Source organism: Theropithecus gelada, chromosome 9 (genome assembly GCF_003255815.1).
Source record: "Theropithecus gelada isolate Dixy chromosome 9, Tgel_1.0, whole genome shotgun sequence".
Classification (NCBI taxonomy): Eukaryota; Metazoa; Chordata; class Mammalia; order Primates; family Cercopithecidae; genus Theropithecus; species Theropithecus gelada.
Window position 1 is genome coordinate 30,122,048 of NC_037677.1, and position 27,502 is coordinate 30,149,549.

Consider the following 27,502-nt stretch of genomic DNA (forward strand, 5'->3'; position numbering starts at 1 on the left):
CAGACATTTATTTAGTTGAAAAAAAAATTAAAACATACTTTCTTATCCTGGTTCTTCTTCTTTTCCAGGAATGAAAGTGCCTTTGGATGTTGCAATGGGACCGTAAGGAATGGCAGCCAGTGAGTGGAAGACAACAAAGGCCGGGTGTGGTGGCTCACGCCTGTAATCCCAGCACTTTGGGAGGCCGAGGTAGGTGGACTACCTGAGGTCAGGAGTTTGAGACCAGCCTGGCCAACATGGTGAACCCCGCCTCTACTAAAAATACAAACATTAGCTGGGTATAGTGGCGCACACCTGTAATCTGTAGGCTGAGGTAGGAGAATAGCTTGAACCCGGGAGGTGGAGGTTGCAGTGAGCCGAGATCGCGCCACTGCACTCCGGCCTGGGTAACAAGAGCGAAACTCTTTCTCAAGAAAAAAATAAAATAAAAAAGATGACAACGAAGCATCCCTTTCCCCGACAGTGGGCCTCACAGTCAATGGGGAGTAACTGCATTTACTCCCTGTGTATTGCGGGGAAAGAAAGTGACTTGACCCTTTCAGTGGAATCTGCACAGCTTTCCTGTGCACTTAACCACCATCTCTGCTCTCACCACTACCCCCAAAATCCCATATTTTCTAATATATGTGAAATATAGACACAAAGCCACACATTGACTCTTTAGGACAATGGTAACTCTAGATTTAGCTAATGGTGACTGAAACTACATCTTGCCCTGTTGCGTTAAAAACATTCACATTATCTGTATTCTGAAAATGATACTGTGCTTAGCTTCCCACCAGAGGTATTTATGTTGGAAATAGGATCAGAGCACATACTAATATTCAATTGCTATACATTTATACTCTTTTAATTTCCTCTCTCAATAAAATCATTTGTGTCTGTCATTTCTCACACTAATATGGTGGAAGGCTTGAGATGAACACTAATGGTTCCTGTGCGCTACAGGAGTGGACCACTGAGATTTAAGCGACTCCTTCAGGGACACTGTGCAGAGTGAAACTCCGATTTTGAAGTGTTATTTTTGTTGCTAATTTCTCAAAATGTATGGTGTGAACTGAGGAAATGTTACCTTAAAGGGTATGGCATCTCCATGTGTGCTGGTTAGAGAATTATTTTACAGGATTCTTGTGGAGATCAAAGAGATGTGCCTATTTCATTTTAACTCCATCTCAGCCACTTGCCTAATCAAGATCCCTTAGAGATGACTATATCCTGCAGTGTTCTAGAGACAAATAATAAACTCATAAATTTCACCCATCTGTGTACAGCTGAGTCCTCCTTGATGATATAATGGATACTTTTTCTGAAATAAAAGTCCAGGATCAAGACTATTTTATTTTTCTTTGCTACACAATCACTTTTTGAAGGAGAAAAATGTTGCTCATTTTTAACCCTATATGTGTTTCTACATCTGAACTTTCCGACCATGCCGTACTTCCATTTCCTAATTTTTACTTTCAGTTTGGTTTTCTTTCTTAGGGAGCTCTGGTTGATTTCTTCCCCAACCTTCACCCCCCTCCCACCCCCAAACAACCCCTAGATAAAGCAAATTTTGAGAACTTAGTATTCATGAGGCTTCAATTACAAAAATAAAACGTAAAATAAAATAAAGTCAGGCTTCCTGTTATGATGGTCACCCACATGACAAAAAGGAAGTTAAACTGTTTGCTGACATGTCTCTTACGGTTTGAATCAGAGCTCCCTTCTTAGGAGTCTTGCCAAATACCCAGCTTCCACAGACAATCTTCTGTGGGTGGTGACCTCACTGGAATCTGAGGGCAAAGGCTAAAATATATGCCATAATCATCGCAAACAAATCCCAGCTCTGGTGCAGGATTGCTTGACTCACATTCCTGAAGTAGCTGGAAATATGCTTTTTGGACAGTTTAATAGAACAGTAGGTCTCTTCTCTTAAAAACAACAGTTCTTCTAGACATTCCACTTCCTGCTTACAGTACTACCATTTTCCAAGTGATTAAGAAGGCTCAGCGTACTTTGATTTTTCTTTCTTCTTAATCATCCCTCACTCATACCCAATTAATTATTACATTTTAAAATCTCTTTTCTAAAATAAACCTTCTGCCACTCCCTTAATGCAGGATCACTTTACTTTTAGATGACTAATAGAGTGTCTGTCACTTTTATTATTATTTTCAATCTCCGTAAACAATCTCTCTACTTTCATTCCCACCTCCATTTGTTTTCTCTGTGTCTGTAACACACTTAACATGTTTATATAATTCATGGAAAGTAACAAAAAGGGGAAGAAAGTAGCCTCTGGCATGTGACCTTATTCACAGCCTTTGCTTAGATACTTACCTTATAAAACCTTGGCATTCCTTTTGTTGACAAATTAGCATGGACAGTTTTGCCATGGAGACCAAATTCTTTTTTTTTTTTTTTTTTTTTGAGACTGAGTTTCTCTCTTGTTGCCTAGGCTAGAGCAGTGGCACAATCTCTGCTCACTGCAACCCCTGCCTCCTGGGTTCAAGCAACTCTCGTGCCTCAGCCTCCTGAGTAGCTGGGATTACAGGCGCCTGCCACCACACCTGGCTAATTCTTGCATTTTTAGTAGAGATGGGGTTTCACCATATTGGCCAGGTTGGTCTTGAACTCCTGACCTCGGGTGATCGGTCTGCCTTGGCCTCCCAAAGTGCTGGGATTACAGACATGAACCACTGCATCTGGCCTACCAAATTCTTAAATGTGCCACATAATGCTCTCTCTCTAGGATCACCTGGCTGCTCTTCAAGGAAGTGATCTCAAACCGGTTTTGGGAACTGCATCTACTTTCACTACTTCATATCAGTGCCCTGACTTAGCCCCAGGTATCCACTACGTCATGTAGCTGGATGTTGGCTAATGCATTTCTTTTTTCTACAAAGTGAACAGGACGATAACCTCTCCAAAAATAATTTTTATCATGTGGCTTATCTAGTTACACATCATCAGCAACTCCCCTCTCAACTGGAATTCTGGAGCCGGGTCAGCATGGTATCCAGTTTTATCATGAGCACAAGGGCAAGCTTCTGAACCTCTCTGTGACTAAATCACCTTACCTGGTGACAATTAATAAATTTGATTTTCTAATACTTTACTTTTAAGATTAATCTATACTTCCTTCGTAGTGTCCTTAATCATTGTTGATACCAACATTATCTCAAGTCTTATCAAATAGGTAGGATAGTTTTCTACCTCTTTTTTTTGTTTGTTTCTGAGATAGGTGGCATGAAAACTGCCATTATTGTTCCATTAAAATTTGGTAAAGTTAAGTTTTAAAACCATCAGATATGGGAGTTTGCTTTGCAATTATTTTGTTAGGTTGATATATGTATTTTCTTCACTTTTCTAAATGTATATTTCACATTAAAAGGTGAAGGAAAAAAATAAACTTATCAAGTCTTATTGGCCATTGAATAGGATGACTTTTTGGTTATCAATTTAATTTATTTAGGGTGACAGGTTTACTTTTATTTCATCCTAAGCCATTTCTGGTAATTTAAAATTTCCAGATAATTACCAATTTCGTATAGTTTTAAAATTTATTGACAAAATAATATAGTAATCTCACATTTAAAAAAAAATCTACTCTGAATTAGTTTTATTTATTTATTTATTTATTTTTTATGAGAAGGGGTCTCACTCTGTCGCCCAGGCTGGAGTGCAATGGCACAATCGTGACTCACTGCAACTTCTGCCTCCTGGGCTCAAGCGATTCTCCTGCCTCAGCCTCCTGAGTAGCTGGGATTACAGGCACATGCCACCACGCCTGGCTAAGTTTTGTATTTTTAGTAGAGACAGGGTTTCACCATGTTGCTCTGACTGGTCTTGAACTCCTGATCTCAGGTGATCCACCCACCACAGCCTCCCAAAGTGCTGGGATTACAGACGTGAGCCACTGCACCGGGCCTAAGTTTTATTCTTTATTCAATCCTAGAAACATATTTTTCTTGTAATTTGGTCAATTTTTACTATATATATTTATTTTGAGGCTGTATTGTTTTGTGTAGTTAAACTCATGAGGAATTTTTTTTAATCCACCTTTATTCATAAGAAAGATTGGTCTATACTTCTTTTGCTCTGTCCTTAAGCATTGTTGATACCAACATTATCCCAATTGTTTTGTTTATCTTCACGTTCCCTTTGGGGATAAACTTCTCTTTTTGCTTAAATACATACCAAGGAATTATTTGCTTTATTGGAAAGTCAATGAGTAGTAAATATTCCTAACTCTGTTTGGCTGACGATGTCTTTATGTCACCCTCCTGTCTTCATAGAACTAGTTTACTAGGGCATGAAATTCTAGCTTGACAATTACTTTGCCTTAGTATTTTCTTTCTGTTGTCTTCTGATATCTATTGTCCTAAGAGAATTCCATGGTCAAGGTAGTTGTTAAAACTATATAGGTAATTTGTATTACTTCTGTGAAGGCTTTTAAAATATTTTATTTTCCAAAAAATTAGATGGGTGTGGTGGTCGTGTCTGTAATCCTAGCTACTGAGAAGGCTGACGCAGGAGAACTGCTTAAACCCAGGAAGAGGAGGTTGCAGTGAGCCAAGATTGTGCATTGCACTCCAGCCTGGGTGACAGAGTGACACTCCATTTCAAAAAAAAAAAAAAAAATGAAAAATTAATACTAAATACAATAAAAAAATTAAATATTTTATTTTCCTTGTTTTCTTGCAATTTTACAATAATATGTCAAGGTGTGCATTTTTAGTTTATTTCAGTGTATGTTTTGCATGCATGTATATGAGAGAATTTTTGAGGTTATTTTATGCAAATTTTATGCAAATAAGAAATTCTGAGATATTTTATTCTTTCACTATGTTTAAAAAATATTTTAGCCAACACTTCTAGAAATCCTAACAGTTGTACCTTGTAGCTTTCCATCTATTCATCCATATATCACATATATCATTACTCTTCTTCTGTATTTTTAAATCTTTTTTTCTTTCTGTGTTGTATTCTGAGTGAATTCCTTAATGATATCCTTCACTTTATTACTTCTTTCTTTGATTGTATTTAACTCATAATTGGATTTGATTTTAAATTTCCAGGGACTAGTTTTTACGCCTAATTTTTCTTTAATCAGCTGCTTTTGAACTTTTTATTTTAACTCTTTTTGTTTCTTATGAACTATTTTTCTTTAAGTTTTTGAGAATCATAAACACACTTATTTAAACACATTTTCAGCTGACTTACTCTTTTTATTTTATCAGGAGCATATTTTCCAATTGCCGATTTCACTTTCTGTCTCTTTTACCACAAGATTTTCTCACTGTCTTGGAGTTCTATTTTTGAGCTTCTCTTGAATTGAAGTTTTCTTCCTTCTGATGTTTTTCTGTGCAGTGATTTTAGGGTTACTTTCCTTAGGTTTTCTTCCATTCTCCAGTTAAGTCTTTTGTTGTTTCAAGGCCCCTGTGCTGCCATCATCTTAGGGATTATTCCTATAGAAGGTTTGATCCAAGTACTAGTTGCAAGGCAGTCTGTGATCCTTGCAACAAATATTCAGTTCTGGAAAAGCTACAGATCAAGGCAAAACTGCACCATTTCTTCATCCTAATTTCATGGGTATAGAACGTTGCTTGCACACCCAGTTTCATACGGTGAACCTCTATTTCACCAACCTGGAAGTACTTTTTGTTGATTCCTTTAGTGGAGTCAGATGTCCAGACAATTTAGCTTTTTATTGTTGTTGTTTTTCAAATAGGTCTCTGGAATCCAACTCTTCTTGCTAAGTTTTTATAGCGTTCTTACTTTTTATAGCATATGATTATTGTATAGCTGTGCAACCATGTTGAGGTCCCTGGTCTAGTTCACTCTGCTTGCTTTGCAGATGAGTATTATGGGAAAGACTGTTGTCTTTCCCATGTCTATTTTTTCCTTTATTACCACAGAATCCAGAACAATGCCAAACTGAAAATCTAAGTCTCCATATTCCACAAGCATGACTTATGGAATATAATTTAAAATAGAAATCCATTGTTTCTTCCATGATCTTTAAACCTGCTACACATGAATAACATTTCTACTAGATCTCATGACTTCCTTGATCAGTCTTGGGTAAATCAATAATGTGATGGGCACTCTAAGTCACAAAAATGGACCTAATTTTGGTGATTTAAATGCTCAGTCTTGTGTAACAACCAAAACCTCACATTTAGCAGCATTTCTTCCCCTCCAGAAGGTTGACCACCATCTGAGTAGGTGAGTTGACATTTTCATTCTTCTTCAGCTACTCCAGACCCAGTGTCTTCTGCTCATCTGGCATTGGAGTCTGGGAAGGCAGCAGGAAAGGAGAGGAATAACTTTTTGATCTGAGCATACTTCCAGTTCTCTGGACCTGGCAGGTGTTTTAAGAAGAAACTGTGTGGCCGGGTGCAGTGGTTCATGTCTGTAATCCCTTTGGGAGGCCGAAGTGGGAGGATCATTTGAGGTCAGGAGTTCAAGACCAGCCTGGCCAACATGGCAAATCACCATCTCTACTAAAAATACAACAAAACTAGCTTGGCCTGGTGGCGCCCCCCTGTAGTCCCAGCTACTTGGGAGGCTGAGGCAGAAGAATTGCTTGAACCCCAGAGATGGAGGCTGCAGTGAGCTGAGATCACCACACTGCACTACAGCCTGGGTGACAGAGCAAGACTCTGTCAAAAAAAAAAAAAAGGAAAGAAAAAAAGAAAGAAAGAAAGAAAGAAAGAGAGAGAGAGAGAGAGAGAGAGAAGGAAAGGAAAGGAAAGGAAAGGAAAGGAAAGGAAAGGAAAGGAAAGGGAAAAGAAAAGAAAAAGAAACTGTGGCCTATAACCATACTATCCTGAATGTGTTTACGTGTCTGATCTCATCTGGTCTTGTCAAAGCTAAGCCAGGGTTGAGGGGTTGAGACTGGTTATTACCTAAATGGGAAGCTTCCTGGGAATACTGTGTGCTGTAGGCTTAAAAAAAAACCTGTAAGTTTTTTTTCACAAGGCTTTTTGGAGTTTCTTTACTTTGGGTTCTCCTCAACTTCTGACAAAACTATTTGGGGAAATCTTTTTGAAGCCACCAGGCTGGCATTACTAATATGGGTAGAATATTCTGTCTCTAGGATTTGTATATTTTTGACTCACTTCTAAGGGGAGACGTGGAGTTTCCAATGTTCTAGCTACTCTTGCTCTGCTTTGATATGATGGGTTGACAGCCACAGCAAATATTTTTAAATATCTCATGTGCTTGACAAACATTCCTATGAGCTTTTACTACTATAAGAAACATATCAATACTCTCTGGGAAGTCCCTTCGAAATGAATTACACTGTGCTTCTCCTTTGGGGGTGGTGTAGTGTGAAACTCACAACATGGCTAAGAAATCTTCAGAAGTCCCCTCTCTCTCTCTATTTTTTTTTTCTTTGAGACAGAATCTTGCTCTGTTGCCCAGGCTGCAGTGCAGTGGCACGATCTTGGCTCACTGTAACCTCCACCTCCCAGATTCAAGTGATCTCCAGTCTCAACCTCCAGAGTAGCTGTGATTACAGGTGCACATCACCACACCCAGCTAATTGTTGTATATTTAGTAGAGACAGGGTTTCACCATATTGGCCAGGCTGGTCTTGAACTCCTGACCTCAAGTGATCCACCTGCCTCAGCCTCCCAAAGTGCTGGGATTACAGGCATGAGACACCGTGCCTGGCCCAGAAGTCCACTCTCTTAACATTTCTCTCTCAACACTTTTCATAGGCTCAATGTAGCACAAAAGGTCTAAAAATCACACTCTTATAATCTGGATAATCTCTTATTTATTGGTTACTGTCCCTTAATCTAAACATCCACTTAACATTTTTTTTCAGCCTATTTCTTAGGAAAATGAGACATATGCAAAAATTGTTGGGTGAGGTCTCTGGTTAAGCTCTTTTGGTTTTTCTGCCCTGCCTTTTTTGGGGTTTCTCTAGAAAGGGGTTAGGATGGAGTTCTGGGCCCAGCATGTAAGATTGGGAGAATCACAGATTTGTTTCTGATGTCCTTGAATAAGTGAAACAATATTGGTAACCATTTACCACTACAATTTTTGTTATCAAAAAAATCATCATTCCTTAGGTTTTTAAGCCAGATTTTTATTCCTAGAAACTGAATGTTCTTTATAACTTTTGCATATACTAAGATAGAGATAAAAAGATTCACCAACATCACGGTGCTGGCTCAGAGCCTCTTCTGTGCCCTATTCAGAGCCCTGGGAGAAAGGAATCTATGGGCTGCTTTCCTATCCATGTTGCCTGGTTGGCTGGCTTCCCGCTTCTCTTGGCCAATGGAAGACAGCAGCTGGAGATTGGAAGGTGGAAGGACAGGGAATGTGGAATACATTTTGCCTGCTTCCTCCAACTTCTTCACAATGGCAGTAACCAGGTTGTCCTCCAACTAAAGATTTTTCTTTGAAGCTCTACCACAGTGCCAGTTCTCATTAGAAGCTAGTTAACAAAGATCTACTCTTTGTCTCTTTAGATTTAGGCTTTCTACTGTCGCTAGTTTCCTGGAGCCTCAATATGTTGTTCTTTCAACCTTGCTCATACTTTCATTAAAGTAAGAGGCCACTTCATGAAAGTTTTCTTATTTGGGCCGTCTGAGTTGAATTCTCTTTCTACCAGGTTCCTGGCTGATACTACTATACAATTATTAAGCACAGCAGCAAAAGAAACTATCAACAGAGTAAACAAACATCCTATAGAATGGGAGAAAATCTTTGCAAACTAGGCATCTGACAAAGGTCTAATATCCAGCATCTATAAGGAACTTGAACAAATTTACAAGAAAAAACAACCCCATTAAGAAGTGGACAAAGGACATGAACACACTTTTCAAAAGAAGACATACATGCGGCCAACATGCAGATGAAGAAAAGCTCAATCACTGTTCATTAGATAAATGTAAATCAAAACCACAATGACATACCATCTCACACCAATCAGAATAGCTACTATTAAAAAGTCAAAAAATAACAGATGCTGGTGAGGTTGTGGAGAAAAAGTAACTCTTATACACTGTTGGTGAAAGTGTAAATTAGTTCAACCATTGTGGAAAGCAGTGTGATGATTCCTCAAAGAACTAAAAAGAGAGCTACCATTGGATCCAGCAATCCCATTACTGGATATGTACCCAAAAGAATAGAAATTGTCCTACCATAAGACACATGCATGTATATGTTCATTATAGCACTATTCACAATATCAAAGATATGAAATCAACTTAAATTCCAATCAATGGTAGACTGGATAAAGGAAATACGATACATATACATCATGAAATACTATGCAGCCATAAAAAACAAAGAGATTATGTCCTTTACAAGAACAGGGATGGAGCTGGAGGCCGTCATCCTTAGTAAACTAATGCAGGAACAAAAAACCACATGCCACCTGTTCTCACTTATAAGTGGGAGCTAAATGATGAGAACACATGGACACATAGAGCAGAACAACAAACACTGGGGCCTACTTGAAGGTGCAGGTTGGGAGGAGGAAAAGGATCAAAAAAAAAAAAAAAAAAACTATTGGTTATCAGGCTTAGTACTGGGTGATGAAATAATCTGTCAAACAAATCTCCATGACATGAGTTTGCCTATATTACAAACCTCCACATGTACCCCTGAATCTAAAATAAAAGTTTTTCAAAGTGCAGTCAAGGCAGGTCTTTTAATTCCAAGGCCAGTCTTCCTTCCCTTGTATATCATGATGTTTCATATACTGTATAGCCAATGAATGACTAATTTAATTTTATGTATTATGATGTTTTGCCATAAAAACAAACCAAAAAATATAGGCAAATTCTTGTCGATATAAATATATGTTTGCTAGGGCAATTTATCCTAGTTAAATATATACTATAAATATATATTTACATATATAAAATGCCTTTCAAATATTCTTTTTATGTATATAACTTGTGTTCCCTTGACACTATAAAATCCATAAACAACAGGAAAAGACAATACATCATAATTTACATTGCTATGGAGAAAATTCTTACAATATAATTTTTAATTCAACAAATGGAAAAGGATAATATATGTAAAGCCTTATTCTCATTACTGAAGTCTTTATTCAAACTAAACACACTCTTATTCTAACACTGTAACAGGAAAATATTGCTTTTTGGTTTTTATCTACAGAAAGAAAAATGTAATTCTTAGAAAATGTTCTTGTTTCAAAGTTAGAATTCCCCCTATATATTCAGAAAGCATGCTACATTAGTCCTCAAAATTGTTAGATGGTAGTAGCACTAAAATGAAAAGACTTACTATGAAGTGATATTATATGTTTTCATTCTAGATGCCCAAGCAATAAATTTGAAAGAGATGTATTTCTTAATTCAATACCAAAGTGTATGTTTATATAACCATATATAAAAACTCTAACCACTGATCATGAATACTCATAATTTAACCTTAAACTTGGGAACATAAACCAGTTTCATTATCTCCTTCTTTTGCCTGGTGGAAATAAGGAAAGTAAGTCTTTCTCTGAAAAATACAAAGGGATTCATGGCAGAATTACAGACAGAAGATTAGGGCAATGGCAAACATTAACTAGTGCTTTCAGAGGATAAGAAAAGTCCCACGGGGGTTTCAAAATTAAAATGCATTGAACTACTTAGATCTGTCAACATTTCTCTACTAAGAGGGATAAGTTCAAAAAGTTCTACCTCATTTGCTAGATTTTGCTTCTGTAAGGCAGAGATCAGCCACCTAGCAACAGCACAAAAGCTTCTACTCTGACATAGTTAAACTCATGCTGGCTGAGCAGGAAGAAAAGCTGTGTAGGATCAGAGCAGAGCTGGATGGCCTGCCGTTCCAGGGCCACTGGGGAGGCCTGGTTGGGGAAATTGTGAAATTCAGTCTGAGGAATGACTTTTTGTCAGCATTCTTAGAAGCTCCAGTCTCTTGAGCGCCACCACTGAGCTGTGTCTCTTGCTTCTGTTCAGTAGAGTGCATTGGCCACATGCACACACATCACAGACAGCAAAGAAAGAAGAGGTGTCATTTTCAACCAACGGCTACCCCATGAAGCTTGGTCATGCACATACTAGGAAAACTGATAAAGTGAAAACTGTGTAGAAACATTTTCCTATGCAGCTACTTTAGGATGGGGGATGGAGTGAGTTTTTTGAATCTCCTGATTCTTACACTCTAGACAGCTATTTCTTGTTCTTTCTTTTAAAGCAAGTCCTCTGGCATTAGATACTGCCCCACAAATAACCCACCACTCTTCTCAGAGGACAGAAATATCTACTTAGCAGTCAGGTCATACTAGAGATCTTGGAAAATATCTGGATCACAAATCCCTGTCAGCAATGACCAGTGAACGGAATCTGGGCCATGCCTTTCCTTAGAGGATGCCCTCCCTGGTTGAGTCAATAGGTCATTCATTCGGGAGGTGCCAACTGCAAAAGCTTACGGCTATCACCGGGAGCCTAAAAACCATTTAATGGCTAAGTGTACAAACATATCACGAGGCTTTCTCTCTGGGAAAGGAGAGCAGAGAGGGGGAAATTAGGTATTACTGTGCTTTTCGTTTTTGTGAGTCTGTTGGCATATGTGATTGGAGTACAATCCAGCTCTGCAAATGAGGCAGGGAAGAAGGCTCGGTGAGCTTGGCGAGAGCAGTTTGTTGCTTCACCTTCAATCACATTCCTAGTCTGTCTTGCTTGCTTGGCTCTGCAGGAGGCAGAAAGTGTGTAATGCTTTCTGACAACATGGAAAGAAAAACTGAGGGACGGGCACATTCATCCGCAGGACACTTTGTTAGAAGCAGCCAACTGACTGCCTTTTACTGTAAGAGATGTTAGTTTTTTTAAACATAAAAACTATTTTTTTCTTTTGTTTCTTACCTGAAAAATTAGCAACATATGTTTTAAAAAATCTTTTTAACGCTTTTTTAAGTTATAAAAAGCAGTACCTGGTAAAATAAAAATGCAAAAATTCAAGTATGAAATCTCTCTTTCCCCCAAGCCAGTCTTCCACAGAGCTCACTAACCATTCTTAACAGTTTGATGTCTAACTCACCAGTCTCCTTTTTCTTTTTCATATACAGTTACACATTTTCTCCCTCTCCAAACAGGATCTTAATATACATAATATTCTGGCATTTGTCTTTTCACCTAACAATATGGATACTTTTCTATGTCAGGATTTATATCTTCTATTTTAAAAAAATATTACATAGTATTCCTTGACACTATTTGGAACACTTAACTGTGTTTTCAATATGGTGCTACTGCAAAATGCCAAGAGCAATACATTTGTGTTTGTATTTCTTGTTAGTAGGCTACATTCCTAGGATTGAGATTGTTGAATTAAGGAATGTGTATATTAAAACATTGAATGAACATTGCCACTTTATTTTTCCCAAAAGTTGTATTTTTCTCCATGTTGTATATTTAGAAAAGTTATAGGCCCACAAGATGTATATAAAAGGGACAGTGTTTCTATAGTTTCACAAATAATGGATATTACCAGAAAATGTTTTGTCACTTTAATAGGTAAAAACAGGATATCCATGACTTACTTTGCACTTATTTATTAATTAGGTTGAATTTTGTTTCAGATGTGTGTTGACCATTTATTTTCCTTTTTCTGTAAATAATGTTGGTCTAGTTTATCTGTTACATAGTTTTTATTGTTTTGAGGGAATACGGTATATATTATGAGTAATCCCTAGCTGTAGTGTATCCTGTATATCTTCCTCCTGGCCTGTTATTGTTTTCTCTTTCCTTTTTTTTTGGAGACAGTCACACTCTGTCACCCAGGCTGGAGGGAGTGGTGGAATCTTGGCTCACTGTAAAACCTCTGCCCCCATCCGTGTTCAAGCCATTCTTCTACCCCAGCTTCCCATGTAGCTGGGATTACAGGAACCTGCCACCACACCTGGCTGATTTTTGTATTTTTAGAAGAGATGGGGTTTCATCATGTTGGCCAGGCTAGTCTCGCACTCCTGACCTCAGGTGATCTACCCTACCTGGCCTCCCAAAGTGCTGGGATTACAGGTGTGAGCCACCGCACCTGGCCCTGGTTATTATTTTTTTAAAATTTTGTTTATGGTGTCTTTTACCACACTAAATACTTTTGTTTAAGAATCATCCATTTGATCAAGTTTTCAAATCTGTTTATCTTTTATTTTATGGTCGCTTAGTAAGCTTAGAAAAGACCTTCATACTTCCAGATTTTAAAATATTCTTGCATGCTATTTTCCCTAAGAAATTTTATACTTTTCCCCTATATATACTTTTAATAATTCTGAAATTAATTCCTGTGTATTATGTCAATAATAATTTACATTTTAAATTAATGGCTAATTATCATAATATCAATTATTACCTATTCCAACTCATCCATTCTCATTAACTTGAAACGTCACCTATTTTATACTAATTTTATATAACCACATTAAGCTATTTGTAGACTTTTTATTCTTTTCCAAGGGTCTATTTGTCTATTTCTGTTCCAGCTTCATAATATTTATTACAATGACTTTATAGCAAGCTGTATCGTCAAGTATTGTAAATACTATTTCATAATTTTGACTTTAAGTTTTATTTTTCCAAGTGAACATTAAAATCCATTTGCCTATTTCAAAATCAAACAAAAATCTAAATTATTAACTAGATTTAATTAGTCGATGTAATTAATTGGCTAATGGTCATTTGTGCAATATTGAAAATCACTAACTCTAGAAAGTGGTTTGTTCATTTTTTTTTCTATCCATTTATTTAGGTCTTCTGTGAGGGTCCTTCATTTGTGCTTTTTAGGGTTCTTTATGTGGGTGATGCATGTGTACTGTTCAGTATAGGCCTCTATATATTATAATAATTACTACCAGTTCAGAATGGAGCCCTTTTCCAATTATCTAGTCTAATTATTATTACTACTGGTGAAAAGGAAATTCATCTAGTCTTTTACATTTATCTTATTTCCATCTATTTCGCTGAAACCTGTTTTCAATCTAATAGTATTGCAGTAAATTTACGTGGATTTCCTAGGCTGTCAATATCTGCAAAAATATTTGTTTCTTCTTTTTCAATATGTTTAGCTTCTACTTATTTTGGCTTGTACCTTTGGCTAAAACCCCGTGAGCAAACAGAATAATCCAAGGCCAGGCAAACCTCCCTGACTTTAAAAAAAAAAAAAAAAAAAAAAAATTCTTGGTTTTAAGGGAAAATGCCTTCAGTTTTTTGACAGAAAACACATTGACACTTTTTGGAGGGTGACACTATAGTTTTGACTTTTAAATTTCTCCTATGTCTACCAATGTACTCAACTTTTATGCCTATTCTTGGGCCAATTTTAGTAATTTATGCTTTTCTACAAAATTGTCTTTTCCATAAGTTAGATTTGAAAATAATGCATCACCCTGCATGGCCTCTCAAGCTTATTACCTAAAATATATCTAAATATTCTCTACTTTAAATTGACTTTTTTGAAACTTTGGAATGATTTTCCTTTGCAAAGCATCCCAATATTATTATGAGGATTTTTGTTAGTCCTCAACATTTGAGTACTACGTTATGCTTGAAAAAACAACAGCAGAGGCCATGGTCTTACATTTTGATGATGTGTTTTGTATTCCACCTAGTAAAGAATGATTGTTGGTTGCTATGGAGATAATTTAGCTGATGTTAAATATGCAATTGGCAAACAGATTACTAGCGTCTCCCACTTAGATACACAATTTTTTAAAAACCATTCTTCAGTAAATAAAACAATTATTAATGATACATTTCAGCAATTGCAGTATCCTCTTTTAATTCACAGCTTCATCATGGCAGAGAAGGTTAGTTTTAAGCAAATGTCCATTTTCATCCTCTGCCTTAGTGAGAGGTTAGGTAATTTTTTAAAGTCATGGAGTCAGTTAGCAGTGGAGCTCATACCCAAACCTGGGTCTGTCCGTTTTTAGAATCATATCTCTTTCCTTTATTGTACACTGCACTGCACACAGGATATGATCTATATGCCTGTGGGTTCAGGGAATGTTCTAGAGAGGAGATTCTACATTAACTGGGAAGTAAAGGATGAATCTGGAGTTTTTCAGTTAGTCAAGGTGGGAAAGCATAAAATAGGCAATATGAATTCTCATAGGAACAAAACTGCACAGTGTGTTAAAGAAAAGAAAAGAGCCAAATGCAAATAAAGCTAAGTTTCAGATTTTCTTTAAGGCATTTTATTCAAATTTGTACTCATAGTATCATGCAACCCTAGAATCATAAGCCATCTAGTCAGATCTCCAAAGAGGTAGCATCCGTAAGGGTGGAGCATAGATCGTGGCCAAAGAACTAGGTTTGAATCTGGACTCAAGCAACTGTTTTGTTTTTTGTCTCTGGAAGAAGTACTTAATTTCACCATGTCTCATCTCTCTCTCTCTCTTTTTAAAATAGGATCTCATTCAGTCACACAAGCTAACGTGCAATAATGCCATTATAGCTCACTAAAGCCTGGGCTCAAGCAATCCTTCCACTTCTGCCTCCAAAGTGCTAGGATTACAGGTGTGAGCCACTGTGCTCAGCCTCATCTAAAGGTTCCCCATCTTTTTTTTTTTTTTTTCTTTTTTTGAGACAGTCTCACTCCGTCACCCAGGCTGGAGTATGAAGTGCAGTGGTGCGATCTCAGCTCACTGCAACCTCCACCTCCTGGGTTCAGGTGATTCTCCTGCCTTAATCTCCAAAGCAGCTAAAATTATAGGCATGTGCCATCAACCCCAACTAATTTTTGTATTTTTAGTAGAGATAGAATTTCACTATGTTGGCCAGGCTGGTCCCAAACTCCCGATCTCAAGTGATCCACCTGCCTTGGCCTCCCAAAGTGGTGGGATTATAGGTGTGAGTCACTGTGCCCGGCCAAAATGTCCCTCATCTTAACTGCTGAATTACACATACTATTACCTGTTCTACAGGTTTATGTCATGAGCATAGGCATGTCAAACACTTAGGTGGTGCTTGACATGTAATTATTAATAATAACACACTTTTTAGGTTATTTTAAAATTTGAGTCAAATGAAAGAAAGCTACAGAACAGTTTCAGTGATGATAACTATATTTTTTTCATTTTCATTTAGCTTGGCCCAGAAAATAACTTTTCTATACCTGGCCCAAGGAAAGCTTCTTAACTGTTCTGTGTTCCCCTTGCATTCCATGGTATGGGTATATCATATAATAGATTATTGATTATTCATCTGTGGGCATTTAGGATGTTTCCAATATTTTGAAATTATAAAAGTGACAGAGGCCTTATGGACATGGATTTTCATAGTGTCAGAACTGTGCCGCCTACAGAATAAATTCTATAAATGGAATTGTTAGGTCCCAAAGTAAATGAATATGTAGTTTTGTTAGAGACTACCAAATTCACCACCATGAGAATTATACCAATTTGCATTAGCAATTAGCAAAGTGTGTGTTTCCTCATATCTTTGCTATCAGAATATGTTGCTTACTCAAGAAGTGAGAAATGACATCTTAGCATTGTTGTAATTTGCTTTTTTAAATAAACAAATCTTTTTTCATAAGTTTATGCATTGTGATGGTTAATTTTATGTTTTAACTGAGCTAAGGGATGCCCAGATAGCTGGTAAAATATTATTTCTGAGTGTGTCTGTGAGGATGTTTCCAGAAGAGATTAGCATTTGAATCAGTAGACTGGGTAAAAATGATTCACCTTCACCAGTGAGGGGAGGTTTCATGCAACCTATTGAGAGCCCAAATAGAATAAAAATATGAAGGGAGGGGGAACTTGTTCCTTCTTGAGATGGGACAACCATCTTGCTGCTCTTAGACATCAGAGGTCTTGGTTGTCAGCCTTGGGATTTGGGATGTACAACATCCACCCCCAGTTCTCAGGTCTACAGCCTTGGACTGGGAGTTAGAGCATTGGCTTCTCTGGTTCTTAGTCCTTCAAACTGGGACTGAATTACATCACTGTATTTCCTGGTTCTTCAGCTTGCAGATGGCATGTTGTGGGATTTCTCAGCCTCCATAACTACAGGAGCCAATTCTCATCATAAATCTTTGCTTATATATCTATATATATCCTATTAGTTCTGGTTCTCTGGAGAACATTGATAAATACAAGCATCATTCTCTACATTTTAAAATTAATTTTTTATCTCTTCTCTGTGATATTTGGGCTTTCTCTGTATATTAAAATAGTTCTTTATGTATTAGGGATATTTGTCCTTTTTCTGATACATGCAACGTAAGTATTTTCTCTCAGATTGCCACTTATCTTTTGATATTGCTTATGGTGGTAATTTTTGTCATAAAAAAAGGTTTTTAAAAATACATTTTTATATAATTAATGTTATCTGTTTTCAAATACAATTGCATTCGAGTCATTGAAATAAAGCTTTTTCCTACATTCATAATATAAAGAAATTTACTATGTATTTCTTTAGTGTGTATGGTTTCACTCTGAACTCTGATTTAAGTGAAGATTATCTTTGTGTATATATAGTGTGGGGTATGGTTCTAATTTTATCTTTTTCCAAATACTTAACTAGTTGCCCCAATACTCCCTTTTAAAAAGTTCACCTTTGTCCAGAAATTTGAGATGCCATCTTTATCATTTACTAAGTTTTCATATGTACTTGGATTCATTTTTTAACTTTCTACTCTACTAGTCTGAAATGTTGAATTGTCTATTCAAATGCCTGCATAATGCTGTTTAATAATAAAAGCTTTATTCTATTGATACTGGTATTCTCATAGCTTCTCATGGCTACTCAGATTCTCATAGCTTGGGTTTTTGTTTTTTTCAGTGTTTTACCAGCTATTGTTCCACTTATTTTTCCATATGAATGCAATATCTAATTGTTTACCCCTACAAAAAGCTTGTAGGTCTTTTTGTTGAGATTGTGTTAAACTTATAGAATTATCTAGGGAGAAGTGACACCTTTATGATGTTAAGTCAACTATCCAGGAAAGGAAATATTTTTCCACTTGTTTAAGTTCTTCTGGATTGTTTTTATTATATAGCTTTGCTTCTATTTTATTAAATGTAGTTCTAATATTTTATCTTTTTGTTGTCAATGTGAATAGAGTTTTGTTTTTCATTTTTTCCTTTTAATAGTTTTGTCTATGTATGTAGACTATTAATCTAAGAATACTAATTTTATATCCTCCAAACCTGCTTACTAAATTGTTTTTATTGTTTGAATTAACTTTTATCAATTCTCTAGGGTTTTCCAGGTATGCCATCATGATAACTTCTTTTCTAATTCTTAATAATTTTTTTCTTATTGGTGACTACCTCCAGTGCAATATGAAATATCAGTTTAACTAGCGGTTATACTTGCTTTGTTTCTAATTTTAATGGAAGTGCTTTTTATGGTTTTCTCTTAAGAAAGGTGCCACATTTAGGAATAGGGAATACAGAGTTTACCATACTTAAAAAATATCCATCAATTTACATTTTCTCTAGTGCCTCTTTTTAAAATATAAAGAATGGATGTTAAATTTTTTCAAAGACTTTTTCACAACTCTGGAGACAATCACAAGAGTTTTCTTTGTTCCTTCGCTTTCAGAAGTCTAATGCCAGCCGAATCCCTTGTCCTCCTGTGTTATTTGGTTCTTTTCCTAGGGGCCATGAACATTTTTTTCTGTATCTTAAAGTTTAATATTTTTACCAGGATATGCATTAGAGTTTTTGGTTTTGTGTTAAAATTTTCAGGTACTTGCTGACTTTTTCAATATGTAAATTCAGGTCTCTTTTCAGTTTTTGAAAAAAGTTTACTTGAATTATAGTTCAAATGTGAGTTCTGTTCTACTAGTTTATTTTCCTCTTTAGGGACTCCAATCATATAAGTGTTCTTTTTCTTCCATTTTAATTACTTTCTCTTTGATTCTCCTTACTTTATCTAATTTCCATTTCCTTATTTTTCCACTTTTGTTAAAAATTTCTTAATACATTTATATTTGAATATATCATCCTTTGAAAATGATAATTTAATCTTTACTTTTTCAATTTCATTTTTTCCTGGGTTCAAGCAATTAAGTTAATTCAGCCAATTTATTTCCTTGGGTTCAATTGATTCTTACTGTGTTTTTTTTTTTTTTAACCCATTTTTATACTTAGACTTTAAAATTTTAAATTAAAGTGTTGCATGTATTTGTTTTCAAATATCCCCAATTGTATGTTTTTTAAAATAATATTTAATTTAGCCTGGAATTGGACTTAAAGGTCTTAATGTATTTTATTTTTTACACCATGTTTCTTTGTTGTTTTTTGGGTGGGGAGAGGAAGTGTTCTAACTGAATTTTATTTTTAACAAAGGCCTTGTATGAATGAAAATTTCATTTGTCTCTTCAATTTATGAAATTTGAGATAGTTTACAAGATTTCCAATTTAAGAGCACCCTCTTCTGTCATTGTAGTAAAATGGAATTTCTTTAATAGATGACAATTTTTTTTTTTTTTTGGTAGTTGCTCTATCCTATAAATTGGAGAGTAATTTCTTTTTAGCATGATGAACACATCATATGCTTACTCAGTACTTCTTGCTGCATACATAGGAAATCCCCCACTAATTCTTTTTTGAGTGATAGTTTGGGTTACGGTGAGGTCATTTTCTCATATTTCAATACATTTCAAGAATATATTTCAATCTATTGATGCTTTTCTTTGAAATTTCAGGACTTTACATTCATTCATCATTTATTTTGTGAGCCACCTACTAAAATAACTCTTGCAATGTCAGGTATACATTACAGACTGGTCATGAAAAGGTACTGAAGACATGACCTTTGTTTTCTTGGCCCATGGTCTTCAAAATTTTTGCCCATGAACTCTCCAAAGGAGTTTTTGAAAAATTTCACAGTCCCTTTAATTTTAAGTCAGAAATTAATGTTTTTCAGGTTAATATTAATAAATTACAAAAGATACAATTTCCAGGTTACTGTAAATGAAACTGACATCACTCTCTTAAATGTAGACGTTGAAAATGTAATTACAATGGTGATTGAATATGCATCATCTTTCAATACAAAATACCTAAAAGTTTTTAATAGTTAGACATTTTAATTGGGAGCTAAACATCAAATATACATGGACACAAAGAAGGGAACAACAGACACTGGGGCCTGCTTGAGAGTGGAGGGTGGGAGGAGGGTGAGGATAGAACTACTACCTATTGGGTACTATGCTTATTACCTGGGTGATGAAATAATCTGTACACCAAACCTCTGAGACATATAATTTGTTTATATAACAAACCTACACATGTACCCGTGACCCTACAATAAAAGTTAGTAAATAAGTAAAAAAAAAAAAAAAAAAAATTAAATGTACCTTTCTTCCTTAAACTAATCTTTTGATTTCTCTTCTCGACATATTTTTATCCTAATCTATTTTATACTTTAAGGTCTTTGATTATATTATTAATTTTTTTCTGTCACAAAGTATGAACAATAATTTATTATTATTATTATTATTATTATTATTGAGACAGGAACTCACTCTGTCACTCAGGCTAGCACGATCACAACTCATTGCAGCCTCTACCTCCCAGGCTCAAGCAATACTCCTGCCTCAGTCTTCCAAAGTACTGAGACCATGAGGGTGAGCCACTGCGCCTGGCCTTTATTTGGATGAAATGCTTTTTATTAACCATGATGTTTTCACGTTGTCACATTTGTCAGATAGTAATTTAGTTTTGATATTTTGAACAAATTATCAGGTCAGAAATACAAATTCTTGCAAAAGATAAATAAGAATTAATAGCTAGAAAAACTTGCAATGCAATGATGTCAATATATAATGTTACACTTTACAATGTTTCTTTCAGAAAAGCAACTGATCTGTTGTGCTATTGTTATTTATTCCTTTCATTCCTTTTTTGTGTTAGTTTTAAACATTTTTCACTCCCATTTCATTAATTTATATAACGTGTACTTTGTAAGAAGTCAGCATATTTAACAATTTTTTGATGACCATACTTGTTGGAGGTATCCTTAAAAATGAAAACTAGCAAAAATTTGGGCAAAACAAATTCTGATCATCATAAAGAACAGAATTTTACTGGAAATGCATTTTTTAGATAGATGGGGCTGATTTTCAACAGGTAGTTTTGTAAAACTAATACTCGTAAAATACTGTGGAAAGGGAAGCAAGAGAGGAGAGGAGCCAGAAGGAGGAAAAAGCGACCGTCCCTGGTTGGGCTGGAATCGGCTTCCCAGAAAAAACGTCACCTATGTTGGATCTAAAGGATGAAAAGGCATCCTCTGGGCAAATAGTTAATTAAAAAAGAGAAAGTTCTAGACAGAAGGATCAGTTTATCCAAAGCTTAGAGAAACAGAAGAACATGGCCTGTCCAGAAAACTGGTCTTTTGGAACACATGACATTTGCAATGCCTAGGAGATACCCAAATAAAATCTGAATGAGATCTGGCATCGTGTCGCTGGTTAAATGTGGAGTATGGTCTGCTGGTAAGCTGTATTCAAAGTCTACAAATTTTATTCCCAGGTCCAAGGCTAGACAAGATTAGATAGTGAGCAAGTGTAGACAGACAGGACAGAAACTGCAAGCATCGTGTAACATCCCAATATTTAGACAACAGGAAAGAAAAGGAATGGGTGAAGGAGAGTGACAGGCATGGTCAGTGATATCCCAGAAACCAGGTAATGAGAAAGAGCAATCCACGCTAAACACTGCCAAGATGAAAAGGTGAAAAGTAAAGATTATCACTTTATTATAAATTCCAGGTTAAAGTGCCTTTTTAATATGAGGGGTTTCAAATTTACAAGAAGAAAACAACCCCATTAAATAGTGAGTAAAGGACATGAACAGACACTTTTTGAAAGAAGACACACACACAGCCAATAAGCATATGAAAAAAGCCCAACATTACAGATCATTACAAGAATAGAAGTCAAAACCATAGTGACACATCATCTCACACCAGTCAGAATGGCTATTATTAAAAAGTCAAAAAATATCAGATACTAGCAAGGTTGTGGGGAAAAAGGAACATTTATATACTGCTGCTGAAAGTGTAAATTAGTTCAACCATTGTCAAAGTGGTGTGGTGATTCCTCAAAGAGCTAAAAACAGAACTACCACTGGATGCAGCAATCCCATTACTGGGCATATACCCAAAGGAATATAAGTTTTTCTATCATAAAGGCACCTCCACACATATGTTCATTTTAGCACTATTCACAATAGCAACGATGAAGAATCAATCTAACTGCCCATCGATGGTAGACTGGATAAAGGAAATGTGGTACGTATACACCATGAAATACTATGCAGCCTTAAAAAAAGAATTAGATTATGTCCTTTGCAGGAACATGGACGGAGCCAGAGGCCATTATCTTTAGCAAACTAATGCAAGAACAGAAAACCAAATACCACATGTTCTCACTTGTAAGTGTGAGCTAAATGATGAGAACACATGGATGCACAAAGGGCAACAACAGACACTGGAACCTACTGAAGCATGGAGGGTGGGAGGAAAGAGAGGATCAGGCAAAATAAAAAATGAGTACTAGGCTTAGTACCTGGGTGATGGAATAATCTGTACAAAATCCCCTATGACAAGTTTACTTAATAAATATTTGACTCAGTAAATTTTCAATAAATAAAACTACACGTGTAGGTTTGTTACATAAGTAAACTCGTCATGGAGGATTTTGAACCTTAAATAAACCCTGAACCTAAAATAAAGATTAAAATAATATAGAAGGGATCTAAGAATTTAAAATTTTGTGTCTGTCTGTGTGTTTGTGGAAAGAAAAGCATATCTAAATGGATACAAACCTTACTACTACAGACTAGGATTTGACTGTCAGGAGTTCTACTTTTTGCCTGATACACTACTGCATGTTTTAAAAAGACTTATGACAACCCACATATATTACTTTTTTAGTTCATAATTTTAAAGAAAGAAAAATTTGAATGAAATGGCTAAGCTATTACAATACGGAAAAAGTTTCAAAAGTCATTTTTTCATACCTACATTCTAGACAGCACTAATTCCAACATTTGTTTGCACTGATGTTCATTATAGTTATTTCACTATTTGTAAAGTATGATTTGCTATCAAAAATAATACTTTAGGACATTTGATTGACTTTCTTAGCAGTAAATTCCTTTCTACATTTTTCTCCATTGACTTCCTTTCTTCTCTCAATTCTCTGTCTCATTTCCCTCACCTTTGAGTTCTCCCATTTGAGAGAAGTTTAGGACTCCACCATCTGGATTTTAATTTTTAAAGTTTATTTAAGACCACCACAAGAATGTAAAGCTCTTTTCTTGCTCTTTCTGGGAGTCTTCTGGCCTAACCGTCAGGATTAAAGAGGACAAAAATCAAACCTCTTTACCATAAGCAGTTGACATTAATTAATATTATTTACTCAGTTGATATTTAGTAAACATTATTTATGATATAATTCAAACTTCTTTCAGAAAATTTTAGAAATTAATATTATGTATCCTGTTTTCCATCAAGTAATAGTTTCTGATAAATTAATTTCCATGGAAACTGACATGGGGAAAAGTACAATTCTGTTGACATGCTGAGAAATAAATTATGTAAAACATTGAAAGGGAAAACAGTTTCAAGAAACTCATTAGTAGTTACATTCAACAATGTTAAACTAAAGCAGTGTCTAAATATAGTCCATCATAAAATTTTTGCTATTGTTTTAATTGGTATATTTTTTAATTTTTTTAGGAATAAACTACTTTTTCTAAATTATGTGTGTTGATTCAGAAAGAAATAAGGACTCAAACAACTATTAATCATTGTTTTTCAGATACCTTTGTGTGTTTTGTGATGATTTGAGTAGCAACCTTCAATGAGTTTTCTAATAAGGAAAGTGATATATCCATTGCTCTGCTAGCTTATACAGGCATAAACACAAATATAATGAAATATGCATCATTTCTTTTGGAGTTCATGAAACTGTTTTGCACAATTCCCCAAAGGGTGAGAGAAGAAATAAAGCCATCTTTGATATGCAATATAAATATCTCCCCAAAGAAATCACAAGGCCTATTTTTGTTTACTCTTGCTTTGAGCCTGCAAATGTATTTATCTATACCTTAACTTTACTTATAAATACCCACTGCATACACAAGCAAATGATTTTATTTATAAATTAATTTCATCCTTTGTTGTTAAAGAGAAATATGAACTTTGAAATGAAGACAGAAAATACAGACACAAAGTTCATCTGAAATAGATATTCATATCAGAAAAAATCTTTTAAAAACCTGATAGAAATATTAAATGCAAGGAATAGTATTATTAAAATTATATATTCCACATATAAAATGATGAAAAACATACACAATCATAATAAATAACACATATTTCTCTGAAATGTACTCAGATATTCCTTTACCTTATTCAGACAGATAAATGTAAATATGCCATTATCCACTGTTTTTATATCAATTACTAGCCACCTACTAATTGATGCTCTATTACAGCAGCCTATAGAAAAATAAGTAAGCCAGCTTCAAAAAATCGTAAAAAAAAAAATTAAACAATGCTTCTTACCGACACATAGGACCATTTTTCTCCACTACACAAGTCCCACCATTTCTGCAGTAATTTAATGGACATTCTAAAAAGAAGCATCACAAAGATGCCAGTTAATTATAAATAGTATTAGGAGAGAGGAGAAGATATCACCGTTTATCATGACATTAAATCTAATAATCTCTGAGAGTAAATTCCTTTCCAGTTACAAAAAGCAAAAGAATTTCCGTAGGTTACTTTCCTGTACTCCCTTCAAATTTGTCCAGTGGCCCCTGCTGCCCTGAATGTGTTCATGCCCTTCACATGCCTGAATGATGCACAAAAAGAGAAGACTTAAAAAAATTATTTACTTGTTTAATTTTTTTGAATTTTTTTAAGCAAAAAATCTGGTCACTATACACTATATATACACATACATACATATGTATGTATGTATATAGTATGTGTATATAGTGTGTATATATAGTCTGTGTGTGCGTATATATATACACACACATATGTACACACACACACACATATATAGTATAGTGACCAGATCAGGGGATTAGGGAAGTTGGCATATCCATCATCTCATAAATTTACTGTTTCTTTGTGTTGAGAACATTCAGTATCCTCCTTGGAACTATTTGAAACTGTATGATGTATTATCGTTAACTATAGTCATCTCACAGTGCTTTAGAACACTAGAACTTCTCCCCTGGATTGGGTATCATCCACTTATTTAGAATGTGTCTGCATGACATATTTGTGATGACAATAAAATGTTTTGTTTACTGAAACATTTCTCTAGTTCTACACAACAGTCCTCATGTCACGGCAGGCAAAAGCCTTTGATACGTCACTCACTTATGAGCATGCAGATGTCCTACCTCTGCATCCATGATCGAGGTCAGTATAACTCAGGTTTGTCCCTGGTCTTCTTATTTCACTGTTTGTGTCACTCCCTAGTTCTAGTTTAACAGGAACATTTATTTTCAAAGGTGGTTTACTTAATAGGTTAAAAAGAAGCTAAATATCTTCATAGAGTAACTGCTGGGAGAGTGGTGAGCACATTTAGCTCCTGATGCTGTGTTCATATGAACTGCCTCCTTATACCCTCACGAGACATCTAGACCCACCAAGCCCTGTCAATTCCCCTATTCAGTTAAGACCCAAGTTGTTCCTAGGCTTTTTGTTTTTACTTGACACATTGCAATTGTACATATTTATAGGATATAATTCAACACCTCTCTTGCAGGATACCAGTCCTCCCTTGGTGGGTTACTTTAACTCCAACACTTGATTAAAATTTCCTGTCTTTAATTTTAATTGAATAAACATATTCTGAGCACCCATAAAATGTCTGGCACTGGGCTGGGCACTGGAAATATACTAATAAATAATATAGACATCTTAGTATAGTTGTTAAGACTGAGGGCACAGGAGCCCAGTTGCTCATCTCAGCTCAATTTATTAGCTGAGTAGTATGGGGTAAGGTAGTTAACATCTCTGTGCCTCTATTTGCTTTCTGTAAACAAGGTTAACAAATAATAACTATCTCATAGGTTTGTGAGACTGTTAGAAGAACAACCAGTTCATAGTATGAGTTTAATAAATGTTGACTTTAAAAAGATATACAACCATGGTCCCTGCTCCTACTGTCCTTCCAGATGCAAAAAAAAAAATAAAATAATAATAAAAAAGTGAGTGTGGCATTAAAATGCAGAATGAAATTACTCTATTGGGATGGATGTTCTAAGGGTGATGGGAACACCAAGAAGAGCACTTTGGTCACATTTGGGGAGTAAGAAGAAGCTTTCCAGAGAGAATCAGTAGCCATTTATTTGGGCAGTAGTGGTAGTGTGTGTGTGTCAAGGCGAGCATAAAGACCCAGAGGTCACAGAAGAGGGTGTAGCATGTTTGAGGAACTGAAGACAGTCCAGTCTAGTTGAACTGCTCATAATACAAAAATAGTGTAGAAAAAAGTCAAAGACACACAGTTTTTGGGTCACATCAGCCCAGCCAAGATTTTAAGAAGGGAAGTGCCATGTTTCATGTGTTAGAATTCTGGCTGCAGTGCGTCAAGTCAAGAGAAAGACCAAGCCTAAAATTTGAGAGCCCCATTAAGAGTTTTTTTGTAATAAACTAGCAAAAATATAATGGTTGCCTGAATTAAAGGATTAGGATGGGTTTGGGGGTAGAAAGTTGTTGACCTTTTAAGAGATATTTAAATATTAGGATTGAAACATCTTGGTGACTATTTGGAAGAGTCAAGGATAATGTCCACCTTTCTGGCTGGGTCACTGGCTAGTTGGTGGTTTCATTCACTTAGGAGGATTTATGGGGAATTAAGATTTTTAAAGGAAAAGATAATGTTATGTTTTAAGTGCATAAGGGGCATCCAAGTGGAAGTGACCTGACCTGTGGGCATTGGAATTTGCAGGTCTCAACCTCAGATGAAATATTTAATATGAAGTAGAGATACAGATTTGAGGCTTTTCTTCAGATATTTTTCTCTGCCTTTTAGATAGCATCACTGTTCGGAGTTTTTCCTCAAGTCATTTTGAAATCATTGTTTCTGGTACTATAGGGTCAGATAGATAATGTTCCTTGTCTTTGATAAGCCCAATCTTAGCAGAGACAGAGAAAACAATTACTAGAACAGAGAAATGATGATAATCATGAAGGATAGTGAGAAAATAGAGAACTAGAAATTTTATGTAAGCAATACGTGTCGAAGTAAAACAAGGAAAGGGTGGCATGAGAGAGGAGACTGTTAAGCAGTGATAAGGTTCGGTTTTGTTTCCCCATCCAAATCTTATATCAAACTGTGATCCCCAGTGTTGGACGTGGGGCCTAGTGGGAGGTGACTGGATCATGGGAGTGGTTTCTAATAGTTTAGCACCATCCCCCTGGTGCTCTCTCATGGTGGAGTTCTCATGAGATCTGGTTGTTTGAAAGTATTTAGCACTTCCCCCTTCTCTCTCCCTCTCCTGCCAGCCATGTGTATGTGCTTGCTTTGCCTT

At 35.7% G+C, this 27,502-nt stretch overlaps 1 protein-coding gene across 1 annotated transcript in view; it reads right to left on the reverse strand.

Annotated features, from left to right (window-relative positions):
* The window catches only part of MALRD1 (MAM and LDL receptor class A domain containing 1), a 670,416-nt gene that overhangs the window by 86,435 nt on the left and 556,479 nt on the right, over positions 1-27,502 (reverse strand). The window contains exon 36 of the mRNA XM_025396215.1: positions 24,516-24,582. Within this exon, the coding sequence (XP_025252000.1) occupies positions 24,516-24,582 (67 nt within the window). The remainder of the gene's footprint in view (positions 1-24,515; positions 24,583-27,502) is intronic.